The following is a 16,439-nucleotide window of genomic DNA, read 5'->3' on the forward strand; positions in this document are numbered from 1 at the left end:
CAATAATTTCGATGTCTGGCCAACACCAATTACACATTGATTCACGCCTCCACTGCAGTATAGTATTTCGATGTCATCCAAATTGAGAGTGATTCTAGAAATTAACTTTCAGACTAACAGTAGTACAATAATTATCTACCACTTCTCGGAGCGCGCGGTTCACTTTCCGAAGAATGGATCTCAAATTTCTTATTGATATAAATATATATTTTTTTTTTGGTTGTCAAACCTTTTTTTAGATTGAGATAGTTCAAAACTTCGTTCAACGGAATTGTATCTAAATTGGGTGGAGAAAAATCACGATTCATTTTGACAAAAATTTCACAGAATAAAATGGGCAAAAAAAAATCGATAGAGAAATATCGACACTTAAAATCAAGAGGTTAGTCACCATTGCAACGCAATTCGGTGGAGCGCATTTTCTCTCTCGGCTATTCATGCATATAAACATAGTTTCTCTTACTACAAAATGTTATTGGTGAAAAAATGAATACAGAGAAAAATTGGAAAAATGAACAAAATTGGATAGTGATACCAAGCAAAAAGAAACATGATATTCCAAAAATTGAGTACAGATATTCAAAATTTAGAAGCAATAAACAATATCACGAGAGAATTCATGGTTGATGACAGTGGAGATGAAGTAGAGGAGGATACTGAAAATTTGAATGATTGTTTGCGCTAAAAAAAACTGAATTTCATAAAAAAATTTTAAGACTCATCTATTTTTCAGTCATTTTTTCTTGACACTTTTCGTCAAAAAATTTATGACATTTTCGTTTTAAATTTATGAAAATCTATCATTTTCTTCAAAATTGAGCAAGTTTTTGAACAAAAACGAAAGTTTTTTTCTGTGAAACTGTGGAGTTTTCGAAATATTTTTTACAGTGAACATATGGAAATGTTCAATTTCAAACACCGTAAAACCTTAAATAAAAGGATCCTCATACTGTCTAGTTTGAGCCCAATTATCTCAATTCCTCTGCAAGGTATCAAAAATGTGTCAACTGATACAATTTTTGTAATGATATTATAAACAGTTCATCGGTTAACAACATTTTCATATCTTTGACAGGAACCGAAATAAAATTGCTCAAAGTTAGAAGTAAGGGTGCCCTTCTATTACAGTTTTCACGGTAATACATTTTGAAGTGTTCCATCAATTATTTGATATTTTTTGTCATTTTTCAAAAAACTGGCTTACTATTTTAAACGGTGGATACACTCACCAAGAGACTGATAGTCATGAACTTCATATTTCATTCTGGGCAACTCCTCTCCCACGATCCGTATTGCCAATTTCATGTTTTCCTGCCAACAGAGTCCTCCAGTCGGTTGACTTATATCTTCAAGATGTCCAGATGACGTTGCTGGAACAAATTGAAAAATTTTACAGAAATTCATCAAAAGACTCACAAACAATATAGTAGATTTCTCCTATTTGAAAATCGATACCATTGGGGATCGGGTTATATTTTTGAAAAATCATCTTGATTGCAGTCTGAAAATATGGAGTTCTCATTTTTGAATGAATTTTAAACCAACTGTTTCAGTTTCATTGGCGCAGACTCCCATCAATTTTGTGTAGTACGTGTTGTGTGTGCATTGATCAAAATCCTGCTTCCCAACCTGGAATATAAAAGTTTTTTTTTTCATTCTGACAAGTTTTTGGGATACCCAATAAAGTTTGGCATACTCGTAGTGCATTCCTCGATGAAATGATTTTGGGCAGATGATAGTGAGCTGGTCTCCAAGACGAACGTTCATAGGAGAATGTTTCAAATGTTGAGGGAAACTAAAAAAAGCAGATATTATAGTAAATTATTCTTAAATTTAAGACTTACAATCTGGAATTCCAAATCACATCGTGATAATCTCTGCAATATGCGGGAAACGTGAATGCTAAAACTCCCAGAAGAACGTACATAGGTCTTGGTTCCATATTACCTTCAAATAAATATTTCGAAATTTCAAAAATAGCATTAATTCAAATGCACAAGACGGGTCACTATATCATATAGATTAAATAATTTCCAATCTAAAAATGGAGAAACAAAATTACTGGCGATTCTTAGCCGCGTTTTGTTAATATGTCATGCGGATGAGGAGATTGGCATGGAATAATCTCTGGATTTCCAATCTATTTGCAGCTACAATATCAAAATTTCTGATATCCACTGATGAAAATGTTGTCGAATAGGGAGTTTTAAGTCCTAGGAATTTCGAAAAAAAAACGGGTTTTAAAATTAGATTCATTTACAGGTTGGATACACATATTTAGGAGATTTACTGTAGAGAGATGTTGGATAGAAGGACCCTCTAACTGTCACATTCGAGTTATTTCAGTACTTTATGTAAAAAAGAGATCAAAGCAACCAAAGTTGACAATTAGGGTTCATCATTTAGAGATATTACGGTAGTTCCCTTCAATTAGAGATATTACAATAGTCCTATTTGCATCAAAACAAAGAAAACCTTAAAGTTCGTACAGGCTCATGATACAACATTTAGAAATCAGGCAGGTTAGAAAACATTCAAAAAAATTTGAACTTGTACAGTGCGCGTCATAATGATAGCACCACCCCATTTTTCGAGGTTTTCAGAAAAACTAAAAAACTAAGATAAAAACCACTGATGCCATTCGATTCAGCATCCCAAAAAACCTATGTGTCCCCTAAATCAAGTACCAGTCAAGTGTATTAGAACTACAGTAACCAAAAGTCTGTCTGCACACCGCGTCATAATGATAACACCACTCTGGAAAATGAAAAATCTACAGTTTTTTGAGAAATAAATTGAGAATGTTTTGTTGAAATTTGTTAAAATAGTCTTCAAACATTCTATTTTGACAGTCTACACAAGAATGATGTCTCTATTCGACTTTGAGAAAAATTTATTTACAGACGTTTTCGTCTTTTTTTTTGGTTTTTTGGAATAAATCGTAAATAAATAAAAAAAACTGAAACTTCGAAAACGAACCTTGAAACGAACCTTGTTTTTTGGGATGCTGAATCGAATGGCATCAGTGGTTTTTATCTTAGTTTTTTAGTTTTTCTGAAAACCTCAAAAAATGGGGTGGTGCTATCATTATGACGCTTACTGTATTAGAGAGGAAAAGGTCATACTTTGCAAAGAAAATAGAGAAAAAGAATGAGCTGCCTACCCGTCTAGGAAACATGGTAAGGCAAATTAGTCATCTTGTTCTCTCATTTTTTCGTACTATTTCTTTTTCGAGTGACTGTCCTTTCCTTCATTCGGCTATCGATAGAATATCCAGTTATCAATGAGGAGCCTTTTTTGAACAAGCATTGAGAACCATCCACAGGGTGATACCGAATACTGATTCTCATTCAAACGTCTAAAATAGTTCAAAAAACTTTTAAAAGTATCGAAATTTCAACATTAGATTATTGAACCGTGATAGAAAAAAATGTACCCGTAGTTTTCTAATTTCCTCTAATAATAAGCTAGCTTCTTTTCGAGAAAATTAAAGTATTATGAAGAAATTGACGGTGTCATTGAAAACTTCAGGGTCCCGTCGTTATCAGCCAATCTATCTGGCTCGAAATTCCAAAAACTTTCCAACATAACATTGGTGCCCTTTATTTTTTCAGATGAGTGTAAAATTCTCAACGGGATCTTTATTTTTTTTATGGGACCGAAAAAGTCATAAAGAGCCAAAAAAGTCTACGGTAAACATCCATAGGCTATGTTTTTCATAGAAACAACACAGGAGGAAAAAAACTTGTAACCCGTATGAATATTGGGAAGAAAAACGTAATTCAAAATTTAAAATCTAAAAAACTACAAAAATATTAGGAGAGCCAAAAGTAAAGTAACATGTTAAGAGTGTCAGAAAAGTTGGACATTTCCCACTTGAGCTTTTTTTTGTTTCGAATATCGGAAATTTTGGTTAAATATAACTCATAAACTCTTTTGGTGAACGACCCTCACGTACATAAGGTGATAATGTGAACATGCTGTTGTCGATAACATTTATTGAATTGGTTGAAGGGTATATGCCACTAACACAATACAAATACAAAGGGGTAGGAAAGTAAAAATTTTTCTTGATAATAAAAGGGCAAATTTTAATTTCTGAATTAGTTTTTGAAACGTTGGTGGATTAGTTGGTTTGCAGTTTCAAACTATCCTTCTAGTTGTTTCCGAAATTATAAAAATATTCGTAGTGGTGTTATTTTTCTGGAACATAGCTTTTAAACCTCTGCGATAAGGAAGTACAAAATAAATCGTGAGAAGTGGATCAAAAATTGTATAGATAAATCCAATAGGACTGACAGCAAATTCCACGATCAAACTATCAGTTTGATAATGTTGATTGTAAATGAAATATGTGAAACTTGGAATATAACAGAAAAGTGGAAGAAGAGTCTGGAGAGTTAGCCCCTGAAATGATTTTGTTTTGCCGTGGGAGGAAAGGCTGGAGATAGATTAAAACCGACTTGAATCATGCTCTTTGTCTGTGCTATCTTCTCTGAGTGATAAGATTTAGTTGTGTTCAAGATTTTCAGGATTTTGCTGGAAACAAGAGAAAGATGAAAGAATGCAGCTACCGGAAATCGAAAAAAACCAACCTTCGAAAATACAAAGCAACAAATGGTGTTCCATAGACTCCCAATATTATCATCGCAGTATTTACAGATGCCACCACAGTTTTTACTTCAGAAAATCCAAGGATAATGTAATTGTCAAGATCATAAGATGGGTGTAAAGCTGTTAACTCATTGACAATTTTTTGACGGTCACTCGGGGAGAACAAGTTGAATACCTGAAATTGAGAAAAAACATTAAAATATTGGTTATGAATTTCTGAAAAACAGAATTTTTTGTCAGAAATTCTGGTTTTCAGAAATTCCGAACTTCGAAATTTCGGAAAAAGCTTTGAATCCGGAAAAAATCGGAAATATTTTCAAAATGTTCAGAATTTCTAGAATTCCGTAGTCCGTTCCGAGCATCTTTGTTGGATCAAAAACCCACCAAAAGGACTGTAGGTATACTGTAACTTATCACCAATTGTCTGTAGTGATGAGTTCGAGTAAAACTTCTGGCTGTGATCATGTTATACCGGTAGTAAAATGCAATTATCAAAGCTGCAGCACAAGAAAATAATGAGACTTTGAGAACATGGAAGAGAACTTGACAAGTTAATACTCCCAAATATTTACAAGGACCGTAACATAAAATAGCCACAGTCTCGGAATTCGGAACCACCCTTAAACAGTTTCTCTTTTTTTTTCTTCTAAGACAGTACAAAATTCCTTACCTGGACTGTGACAGAAACGCACTCATTGTGGATATAAACTGTAGAATCAAAATATTCAATAAGTATAGTCTCATATCTTTCAGTGCCGTAACTTTGCACGTTTTTATTAAAAATAGTAATAAGAGTTGGGCAGAAATAGCCGAGAATAGATAAACGTTGAAGAATACTGTGAAGATTAATACCAGTTGGGATTCCAAAGGGGACATCATTCCGAATAATTATGGGTCACTCTGTAATAGGTGGAAACTAAACTTGCAGAATGTGGTGATATAAAGTTTTTCAGTGGCGGGTAAATGATCAAATAACAATGAGCCACCTGCACAAGAAGTAACGATTCTTAGTAAGAACTTATGAATAAAATTCAAAAAAAAAAACAAGAACTAGATTAATTCTTAGGACGTAAATTCAATAAGGTGTCTTATATACAGAAAACAAAAAAAAGTAAATTGCACAAGAAAGAACAGCTAAACTTTCGTTGTTGCTGTGTTCCGTCGATGAAAGTTCGTTGTAGCTGGATACGTGGTGATATCAGTACCTTCTTCCGATACGCTTGGGAAATATTTGAAAACTCGTTTGCAAAGTGCTCGGCGATACGGCAGCACATAGTAGAATGTGAGCAATGGGTTGATAAATGCAGTAAATGATCCCAAAGTGTTGAGTAGATATTCTGCGTAGAGACTGGAATGATCTAAACAGTTTTTTTTGGATTTCACACATAGCAGTATGAGTTTAAAAGTACCTGTAAACTGAGAAACTAAAACATAGGTAAAAGGTGGAATGTACACAACGAATGGAACCATTGTTTGGAGTAATAAACCCTATAATCAAATTTCGGCGTTTTTGTTTTATTTTTCTGGAATTCGTTTACATTTATGAGCTGCTTACAATAAGCTACTGGTATTCGTTGAATACTGGTGTTTGAAGTGATGACCTTGGTGATTTTTCTGTAATAAAAATATCGAATTTCAAGATAAATAATTATTATTTTGGAATGTATTTTAATGATGTCAATCTCGAATATCGTATTCCTACAAAACTTCTGCGTAAACAAATTAGTTCATGCCCTTTTTATGCATACCTTTTGTAATAGAGAGCAATAAATGGTGCCGAGTAAACTCCTAACGAAATAGATATCTGCGAAATGGTCCCTCCTACTCCCTTTGTGTTTGAAAACCCAATCAATGAGTTATTGGTATAGTCATAATTTGGATGCAATGCTCTTGTTTCCGCTTCAACGATTGCAAAGTCCGACTCGGTGAACAGTTGAAATATCTGGAAGGTTTAGACCTTTTTTGAGCATGTGACCAATTCATAAACTCACCAACATAGAAGTAGGAAGCAGAGAGAATATGGCAATGGTTTTCTTGTGACTACGTGCATTTTTCACGTGCACTTGGAGCAGACGATACCGGTAGTAGAATGAGAGTAGAATAGAGAAGCTGGCAGCTACAACGGAAGCTTGTACCAGGGCAAACATGAAGAAACAGGTATTGGGACCAAAATGTTTGCATGGTCCGTAGCAGAAGACTGCGAGGGTTGATTTGTTGGCAACCGGTCTGAAATCATAAATTTTATTATATTGGCCACTTTAAATATTTGCGTAAATGAACTTTTCGCTAATTAAATGTCACATTGAGACCGTTTATTCTGGTTTGTTAACAAATATCAAAAAGTGGTCAACTGAAAAAAATATTTTCAATATTTTTACGTACAATTTGCCAATTGACCATTTTTCGATATTTTTCACAGGGACAGAGATAAATTAACTCAAAGTTGACAGTTTAAACGACAATATGTTAGATTGTTTACGGTATTTAGGAAATTGTTTTTTTTTCAAAACTTTTTGTTACCCTACAATTATACATGTTATGTATGATTTATCTTAGCAAAAATAATTTTTAAATGTGATCATTCAATTCTAGTGACAAATTCGGAGATCTTTCTTAATTATCAGTGTCCGAAACGCACACTGACTATAATTTTGAGTCCTTGTCTGATCATTAGGTGCTAGTCATGTAGTCTAGATTCTAGATTCGCATTTAAAAAAACGATTAATCATAATAGGTATTTGATCACTGAAATAAAATTACCTGTTTTTTCAGATACAAAGTATTAAAAATCAGAGGTACCGTGAAACCTGTTTTAGAATTGCCCCAACACTGTCAAGTTTTAGCTAATTTTTCTCGGGTCTTGTCAAAGATATGGAAAACGGGTGAACTATCGAAATCCTTCTGATATTACGAGAGCACAATTGATCAGTTGACATATTTTTGTGTCTTTGAGGGGAACGGAGAAAAATCTAAAGATCGGCTCAAAGTTTGAAATTATTAGATTGGTATATTTCTCAGGTTAAAATCACTTAGAACAGAACAGTAATGATAAGATATTTAAGTTAGTATGAAACATTTAGTCCTTTGTTATTTTTTTTTCTAATTTTTAAAATGTCTTCAACTTACCTGCATTGCGCTAGAAACGTTGACGCACTGACCAAAATTTCACAAATCGCAGTGTTCAATAAATAATACTGCATATCTTTGAGCAGTGCTGACCTCGTAGTTTTCATGATAAAGAGTAGCAGAATGTTTGTAATAAGGGATAGTGTGATGCTAATAGGATAATATGCCCTATAGATTAATTGAAGTTTCATCTCCTCAATCATCATCCTTGAAACTGAATGAAATATGAATTAAATTTCAAAATTTCAGAAAACGAAAAAAAATAGAAAGGGAAAGATAGAAATATATTGAAAACGGGTATGACGTGCGATTAGAGTAACAGGAAAACATAAAATTAGCCATAAATGGGACGGGCTATTAATAATAAGCTTTGTTCGGACAAGAAAAACTATCCGGACAACAATTTACGTCACATTCAGTTTTGATCTCTTGAAAGAAGATAATGAAATGTAAATCTGATGTTGGAAAAGAGGGAGTACTTTGGAAACTTTGGAAACTCTAAAAAACGGTAAAAGTAATTTATTTCGAACTTCAAATATTTTTCTTTTTTTCAAAGTTCGATTTCACTAAAAAATTGGAAAATGCCATTGATGAACTCAGAAATAAAATTCTCAATTAAAAAGATGCATACACAAAGCTAGCCAACAGACTGCGAGCACTGACAAATAAGGAAGCGTCATCCCGTTGATGAAAGTAACATCCGGCTGAGGGACGTTGAGAATTGAAATAAACTAGCCCTGTCACGCAAGTCGTCTGACTTCAAACATCATCTATCGGTTTCTGTCAGGAAGCGAAAAAGAGACCTAAGGTTAGTCACTTTTTTTTCACCTGGAAGTTCGTGTCACAAAACTCCCTTGTAGTCAGATTTTAGAATAGTATTTGCTGTCATTTTGAAAATCAGCCGGTTACAAAAAATTCAAAAACACATAAAAATTGTAAATTTCTAATTTGAAATATCAGACAAGCGCAATGTTACAATTGTAGTACCGTATTTCCTTTAATAGAAAACCACCGAAACCATCAACTTTGAGCCCAATTATCTCGATTTCTTTGCACAAATTATGACCTTAAAATTTTGTCAACCAATAAAATATTAATGATATTATGATGATTAATTCATCAGTTGATCAATTTTAGTATCTATTATAATTGACAATTTGAGTGGGCTTCTATGAGAGCGAATACGGTATTTTACTGTCAAAAAACTTGCAAATTCTGGAAGAAATTTGAAAGAAGTTCAAAATTTAAAATTTAAAAGAAATTTAGCAGGTTCTAGAAGATTTATAGAACGAAACAAAAAATAGTAGAATTCAAATCAAATTTTGAACGCAATGGCTACCAAGTATGCTGCCGAGACAGCAACAAAATTTGATTTGAGATCAAATTTCAGTGGGAACAGAAAAAAAAACACTTGCGAGCAAAGTTGAAGTGCTCTCACATTTAGATTTTTTTTCTGATTTTTAGAAATACAAGAACTTCATATTTTTGTATATTCAGAAAACAGAGTCTAATGAGGACCAAGAAGTTTTGGAACAATCAATTGGATTCTTCCAACCAGAAAATTGTATTGTTTTCATTCTTTTTCATTCAGAGCCAATGTTCCAGGAGCGTATATTCTTGGAAATAGGACAGGTGCTTTACATTGAACATTTTTTCTGGCCAAAATTGTTCTTAACTTCTTTTATTTCCCTATGTACAGTACCGGTCAATGAAACATACAAAAACGTGTTTCTCGGCAGATTTTTACCATTTTTATGAGTCTGAAACTTGGCTGGCAAGTTACCGACCACTTTGCAATTTTTAGAAGATGTAAAACAAACCTATTTTGAACATTTTAAATTCAAAGAACTTTTTGACAATTCATAGTTTTACAGCTATTTGCAGATTTCTGAAAAAGACCCCGTTTTCCCATTTTGCACTGAAAACTTTTTTAAAAAAGCAGGTGTCTTTCAGAAATTGCCATATAGCTGAAAAAAAACTAGGGATTTTCAAAAATTCTGTGAATGCAAAGTTTCGGATCTAGGCTTGTTTTATACTCTCCAAAATTTTCAAAGTGATCGAAAAATTGACAGCCGAGCTTAAGAATTCTGAAAATTATTGAGCGATACTGTTTATTTTCATTCTACAACAAAATTTATTCCCATTAAATACTGTAGTTTGAAAAAAAAAGTGATTGAGAAGGTACGAAGAAACAATTTTGTAAAGAAGAACCGAGGGAAAACCAGAACAGTCCGTTTGAAAAAGAGAGAAAAAGGGCATAAGAGTCATAGCTTGATAGATTAGTCATTCAATTTTTAGGAGAAGGGAAAAAGATGATAAAAACAGAGTAAATTTGGTGGATGAGTGACAGAAAATAGACGTAATTGTTTTTTTTTTTCGTTTGGCTGAGAAACTGAGAATGGAGACTAGAAAAAAGAGGGAAACACGGATAGGATGAGAACGTGGATGAATGGAAGATCAAGAACAGTTTTGGCAATTAAACAATCAAGGCTTTAATCAAGGCTGACTCTACAGTATACTGAAAAAAGTTGACAAGTATATAGTAAATGGAAATCAAAATGTTAATACACAATTAAAGCTGGCACCAAAGCAGAAGTCTTCTTAAGGGATTGAAAAAGAAAAAAAAAGAAATCTATGACAAATGCAGGTTAGGAAATCACCGTTATGTCTATAACACAACACATAGATATGAAAATTAAGAAAAGTTAATGAAAGGATGAATTATACTTTGTCGGCCTTGTTGAACATGGAAAACGCAAAACTGCGTTGTGAGCCGGGCGAGTATTGATTCTTCGGAGCAGTTGAGCTGAAAGGAAATTTCGTCAATTTTGAATTTGATTTATAAAGCCTGTGATGTTCGTGTTTTAAAACAGTCATTCGAAATAAAAATACTAACATACATCATTTTTTTGACTATTTTAAAGTACATTAGTTATTTTTTAAGCCCTCAAAAAGTATTGCAACATTTTCCAATTTTCTAAAACTTCTGAATCAAATTAAACATGTGACGAATTTTGGTAAATTCTCCCGCCAAAGCCTATACAGATGAGATATGCTGTATTTATCGAAAGCTGAAAAAACCGAAATTAGCACTGAATTGAGCGTTGTCCCAGTTTTAAACTTTGTACTCATATCGTTTTGCTGGATTTTCCCGATATGTTGTCAGGTACGAGATGAAGCTTAAAGTTCTTTTAGTATTCTTAACAGCCTTTAATTGAATCGAAAAATTCTGAACTACTTTTACAAGACTTCAAAGTTGTATAACGTAAACAATCTAAATCTTCAAACCCGTCCACTTTGAGCCATTATATCTCAATTCCTGTGCAAGATTTCAAAAAGCGGTCGACTGACAAAATAATAATCATAATATTAGCAACATTTTGTCAGTTGGCCACTTTTTGATAACTTTCACAGAAACCGAGATAAAGTGACTTGAAGTTAAAAGTTAAAGGGTCATTCTATAAAAGAGTTTACAGTATCATCCACTGTAAACTCAAAAATCGACATTTCTGGCTTGTGCTTTAAAAAAAAATATAATAACCAATCCAAATAACATACTATTATATAATTTTAGGCCAACATTTTTTTTTAATTTTAAAATTTCAAAATCAATATACCCATTGTTTCTCTGTGAATATTCGGGATGATAGGAGTAGTCATGAGCGTTACTGTAACTACCGGACGAGCTAGAACTTGGAGCATAACGATTCGAGGCGGTTGAAGATGAAGCAGAAACGGCAGTGGTGTTACGACGATGAGGTGTTGGCGATTTGTAGGAGTTAGCTGAAGGGTTATGAAATTCAAAAAGGGTAAATGGGAAAATTGGGGTGAAGCACTATGTCTACTATTGATTGGTTTATTCCTTGAAGTCACCAATCGTGCCGAACAAACTATGTTCTACGTTTTAGAAGTTCACAGTGTATCTCTCAACTTTTTTTTCAAATAGTTCGAACAGTTTACCAAGACGACTGCAATTTTTTTTGTTGCGCAAATCAAAAATAGAAGCTGCACTTTTTGGTGTTAATCTATTTACTACGGCACTACTGGAGGTTAGAATAAAGTTTTAGAAACGAACATAATAAATAAGAAATGTTTGAAAAAAAAGAAAAGCGTGCAAAATATAAACTGGATGAGCTGAGCTACCAAAGAAACAGCGGATAGAGCGTTGTGTAGTTTACCTTTTGTCACGTTTTCTTCTTCATTTATGATGGTATTCCTGAATTTTTAATTAGAGAATTTTGATTGAATTAAAACTTAAAATCGATGATAAGCGATAGGGAAAGAGAAGTGATAACTATGGAAACCGAGAGAGTGGACAGAAAATGAAAATTTGAAATTTTAAGTCACCTGTGCTACTTCCAACAGATCTCATTGAAGGTGATGGACCATACGCTTCAGAAGATGTCGACGCGCCGTTATTGGTTTCTGATTTCTCCTAAAGTTGAAAAGAAATAAATTGGTGATAACATTGAAGGGAAAAACTAATTACCGTGTGTCTAGCAATCATATTTATACTGCTCGCATTGCTCTCACTTTCCGAGCATGCACTTCCGACGCTCGAATCACTTAATCGTCGCGGTCGGACCATTAGAGAAGCTTGTTGTTGACGATCGGCTCTGAAATTTGGCAGTTAAGGAAAACTCCACTACTGAAGGTTAGAGTAACAATTTAGAATATTGATACAATCACAAAATCTACCTTTGCTGCGTTGAATTTTGAAGAATTGCGGATAAATGCTCGACGAGGCGTTTGAAACGTCGAACTGGTCCAGCCAGCAAAGTGAATTGTACCACATATGTTGGAGTCTCACCAGCAAGTACTACTTGTTGAGGGGAAGGAATAATGTCGACCTGAAAGACTTATATGAGAAATTGTTCAAAAGGTTTTTTCGAGAATTTATGTTCTCGAAATTTTTCCGATTTTTTTCTGGGAATTTTGGGGCAAAACCGGAAAAATAGGAAATTTGATTTATAAATTAATTTTTGCTTGTTTTTCTCAAATTAATCGTGAAATTTATTTTTTGTTGGGAATTCATATAAATTAATCAAGTTTGCCGAATTTGTGCAAAAATCTGTAAAGTCCTGAATCTGTAAAGTTGTGAAATTTCTTGAATATTCTTTTTCAATTGAAGTTTCTATTCTAATACAGGTTTTATGTCATGTTGGTTGTTTTCCTTTTTTCTTTTTCAATGAATTTCAATTAAAAACAATAAAAACCAACATAGAATTGGAAAAAAACAGGCAAGAATTCACTGAAAAACCAATTTCCCAGATTTTCGCGATTCTCTCAAAAGTTGCCCTCAAAATATCAAGAAAATTTTCGGGAATCCAATTTCTTGAAAAATTATTTCGGGAAAATTTTCGGAAACGAAAATTCTCGAAAAAAGATTCCCGAACAAAAATAATTAGTTGTAGACTCACATTCATTTTGATGCCACGACTAAATACACTTCCTCCAACAGTTGGGCCCCGTTTGTACTCCACCCGGAAACAGTTCTGTCCTACTACCGAATGACTGAGCTCGTGAATCTGAAGGAACGCTCGAATGAGCTCCGCCTTGATGCTGTTCAGCGTTTTTCCTTGAACCGGTACACAGTGAGTGTCGTCTCGTTCCACACTCATACTCGACGCCAGAGAACCGAACCAGGACTTTTTGACGAGGCTGAAATATTGTAAGTTTTGCTTGGTCCTCGATATTTTTTTTTTAAATTCATTTTCCAAAAAACACTGAAGTGAGAAGCGCACACATCCCACACATTCCCCGAATATTCTATTTCTGTCTGTTGCACTTACTCTGTTGTGTCAATCATCTGACTGTCCTCGCTGTCACTCTCCGCCGTTCCATTGGACATTTTCCGGCGATGGAATCTTGGAGTGCCCAAGAACGAATTCTTGATGTTGTTGAGCTTTGATCTCCATGGACCACTTGTCGATCCTATGCTGGTTTGACTGTTCCCAGCAATTAGACTGTTTGAAGAGGAATTTGCAGAGTTCATCGAGCTTCCGGCAACTTGTACACTCTCCGACATTACCGATGGCGGGCTGTATTTGTATGGCTGGAAAAAAAGAAGAATTGATTACAAGAAATTCTATAAGATGCTCTGTATACAGTCATCAAAATATACCAACACGTGTTTCAGTTGATTTTTGGCATTTTCTGGAATCTGAAACTGGGCTGTGAAAGTTTTGATCACTTTGAAAATTTTGTAGGATGTGAAAAAGACCAAGATGTAAAGCTTTGCATTCATATAATTTTTTGAGAATTTCGTGTGATATTTGCCGATTTCAGGATACGTGTTTTTCTCACGTTTTCAATGAAAACACGATTCGAAAGTTGCCTTTTTGGGTCGTTTTTGTTTGAAAAAGCGACAAAACAGGACTTCCGGAAAACGCGAAAAAGTGGAAAAATTAGGAATTTTCGAAAAATTCTGTGAATGCAAATATTTCAATCAAGGTCTGCTTTAACACTTTCCAAAACTATCAACGGGATTGGAAGCTTGACTGCCAAGCTCCACGCTTTTGAAAAAAATAGTCAAAGTGTCTGAAAATCAATTGAAAAGCAAATTGTCGTACATGTCATTAACCAGTATTGGATAATGATCTTACCACTGAAGTAGGTGCCGAGGATGCATCATTTTTGCTGCTACTACCACTTGGAGTCTTGTCACTTCTATCCTTGCTCTCTTTCCTGGACGATCCTCTACCACTATCTCTACTCTCTCTTCTCTCTTGCTCTCTAACTTCCCGAACATGTCGAGCTGCTTCGGCAAGTGTTTGTGGATCAACAGGTTGAGTGTAGTAGTGATAACTGTTGGCAGATCTTGATGCTGATCGTCCACGTTCCCGCTCTTCTCCAGCTCTAGCCGAATAGGATCCACTCGACGATGATCCGAACAAATCTCTCGATGAACTTCTCGGAGATTCTGTTGGTGATCCTCCGAGACTAGAGTGCCTTCCAGATTTGCTATTCCGTCCGTAGGTTTTTCTGGGGTTGATTGGACTTCCATCAGCAATACTCCCCATTGGGTATCTTGATGTCCTTGTTGTATCTGTTCGCTTTTTCGGTGGATCGTTGTTAAGCGCAGAGCCGCGTAGTACAATCTCGGTCTCATCTTCTTGAGCTGGACGGCGACGTTTCCTATCCAGAAGCAAAAAATACACCATTTTCTCCGTGTTGTGTCTGAATTCGTAGTTATTTTTAGTGGCAAACTCTTTAAAAACTCACTTCGGAGAAAGCAACTCGTTTATCAGCTTCTGCTTATCCTTGAAACATCCCAAACAGTTCATATGACGAAGCACGTCTGGATCAATCGAATCTTCTGCTGGAATAATATGAGTTTGCACCACTTGCGACATCGGGAGTTCCAGTTCAGGATCCGCTTTTGTCGTTCCAGAGACCCATGGATGTTTGAAGACGTCAGCCAGCGAATATCGTTTTCCTGGGTCCACTTCAATCATGGCGCGTAACAAACTCTGTACATCCGCAGGGACAAAGTGTGGAATATGAAATACTCCACGTTTCACTTTTTCCAGAAGGTTCCGGAGGTTATCATCGTCAAAAGGAAGAGCTCCGACTAGTAGGGCGTATAAAATCACACCGCAACTCCAGACGTCTGCTTTTCGACCATCATACTTTTCTCCCTGGAAAAATGGCAAATAGAAAAATTGCATGACCTTTCAAAATACAGCACCGGTCAATGAAATATTCCAAAACGTGTTTTTTAGTTGATTTTCGGCCATTTTTATCATTATTAGAATATGAAGCTTGGCTGTCAAGTGTCGGAATACTTCGAAAAATGTAAAACAGACATAGGTTGAAAACTTTGCCATCACGAAATGTTTTGAAATTTCTTAGTTCTCTGATTCTGGCCGATTTTAGAAATACAACAGTTTGTTCACGTTTTCAGTACAAAATGTACCAAAAGGGGTGTCTTTTAAAAATCGGCACATAGCTGTAAAACTAGGAGTCTTCAAGAAATTTTGAGAATGCAAAGTTTTCGATCAAAATCTATATTACGCCCTTCAAAGATTTCAAGGTGATCCGACATTTGTCAGCTGAGCTTCAGACTCTTGAAAAAGGTAAAAACCAACTAAAAAACCATTTTGTTAATCTTATAGACCATTACTGTCGCTTTTTGCCATACTTGTGGAAAAGATGGCCAGCCCGCGGGCCGGGCCGGGCCGGGCCATGGGCAGGCTGAGATTTTTCTGAAAGCGGGCCGGACCGGGCCGGAAAAAAATACACATGGCCGGCCCGCGGGCCCGCCCGCTGTTTGAAAATTTTGAAATTTCAGAGCGAATCATCATTTTTCAAGATGGTTTTTCTTCTTAGTGAATGAAAATCCACACTAGAGGAGATACTGTCGACAAAAACTGTTTCGAAGTCGTAATTAGAAAAAAAGTTTCATCCTTGGCTTAATGAAATTTGATTTTTTGCTAAAAATTCAATTAAATTGACTTTTTCGGATGGTTGTATGCATTTGGATTAATATTTGTGCCATTATAAATATTTTGTCACATTCGAAAAATAAAATTTTCGAAAAGTCCTAGGCGGGCCGAGCGGGCCGGGCCGAAACTTTTGAGGCAAGCGGGCCGGCCCGGCTATCCACATTTACCGTAAAACCTCTAATAGAACGACACCCGGATCGTCCACTTTGAGCCTATATATCTCATTTTCTGTGAAAGATATCAAAAAGTGGT

General features: G+C 35.1%; 4 protein-coding genes across 4 annotated transcripts in view; all 4 read right to left on the reverse strand.

Annotated features, from left to right (window-relative positions):
- Positions 1-579: 579 nt before the first annotated feature.
- Positions 580-1,942, reverse strand: Cbr-efn-3 (the record flags this gene model as incomplete). The annotated part of the gene is made up of 6 exons (XM_045240577.1): positions 580-656; positions 1,230-1,370; positions 1,417-1,501; positions 1,546-1,629; positions 1,678-1,795; positions 1,845-1,942. The coding sequence occupies 6 exons, from the start codon at positions 1,940-1,942 to the stop codon at positions 580-582; spliced, it is 603 nt and encodes a 200-aa protein (XP_045093524.1).
- Positions 1,943-4,143: 2,201 nt separating this feature from the next.
- On the reverse strand, positions 4,144-5,493 carry Cbr-srd-50 (the record flags this gene model as incomplete). The annotated part of the gene is made up of 5 exons (XM_045240578.1): positions 4,144-4,407; positions 4,464-4,539; positions 4,596-4,789; positions 4,999-5,233; positions 5,285-5,493. 5 exons carry the CDS (start codon positions 5,491-5,493, stop codon positions 4,144-4,146), a joined length of 978 nt encoding a protein of 325 aa, XP_045093525.1.
- A 255-nt stretch (positions 5,494-5,748) lies between these two features.
- Cbr-srd-51 lies at positions 5,749-7,946 on the reverse strand (the record flags this gene model as incomplete). Its single annotated transcript, XM_045240579.1, has 5 exons — positions 5,749-5,972; positions 6,170-6,228; positions 6,363-6,556; positions 6,606-6,840; positions 7,741-7,946. 5 exons carry the CDS (start codon positions 7,944-7,946, stop codon positions 5,749-5,751), a joined length of 918 nt encoding a protein of 305 aa, XP_045093526.1.
- A 2,515-nt stretch (positions 7,947-10,461) lies between these two features.
- The window catches only part of Cbr-sad-1, a gene marked incomplete at both ends in the record, with an annotated part of 17,684 nt that continues 11,706 nt past the window's right edge, over positions 10,462-16,439 (reverse strand). Inside the window, 9 exons of the mRNA XM_045240580.1 lie at positions 10,462-10,546; positions 11,358-11,523; positions 12,088-12,175; positions 12,230-12,356; positions 12,439-12,590; positions 13,161-13,401; positions 13,533-13,795; positions 14,346-14,919; positions 14,965-15,380. Coding sequence (XP_045093527.1) covers positions 10,462-10,546; positions 11,358-11,523; positions 12,088-12,175; positions 12,230-12,356; positions 12,439-12,590; positions 13,161-13,401; positions 13,533-13,795; positions 14,346-14,919; positions 14,965-15,380 — 2,112 coding nt within the window. The remainder of the gene's footprint in view (positions 10,547-11,357; positions 11,524-12,087; positions 12,176-12,229; positions 12,357-12,438; positions 12,591-13,160; positions 13,402-13,532; positions 13,796-14,345; positions 14,920-14,964; positions 15,381-16,439) is intronic.

This window comes from Caenorhabditis briggsae, assembly GCF_000004555.2.
Source record: "Caenorhabditis briggsae complete genome, chrX, whole genome shotgun sequence".
In the NCBI taxonomy this organism is placed as follows: Eukaryota; Metazoa; Nematoda; class Chromadorea; order Rhabditida; family Rhabditidae; genus Caenorhabditis; species Caenorhabditis briggsae.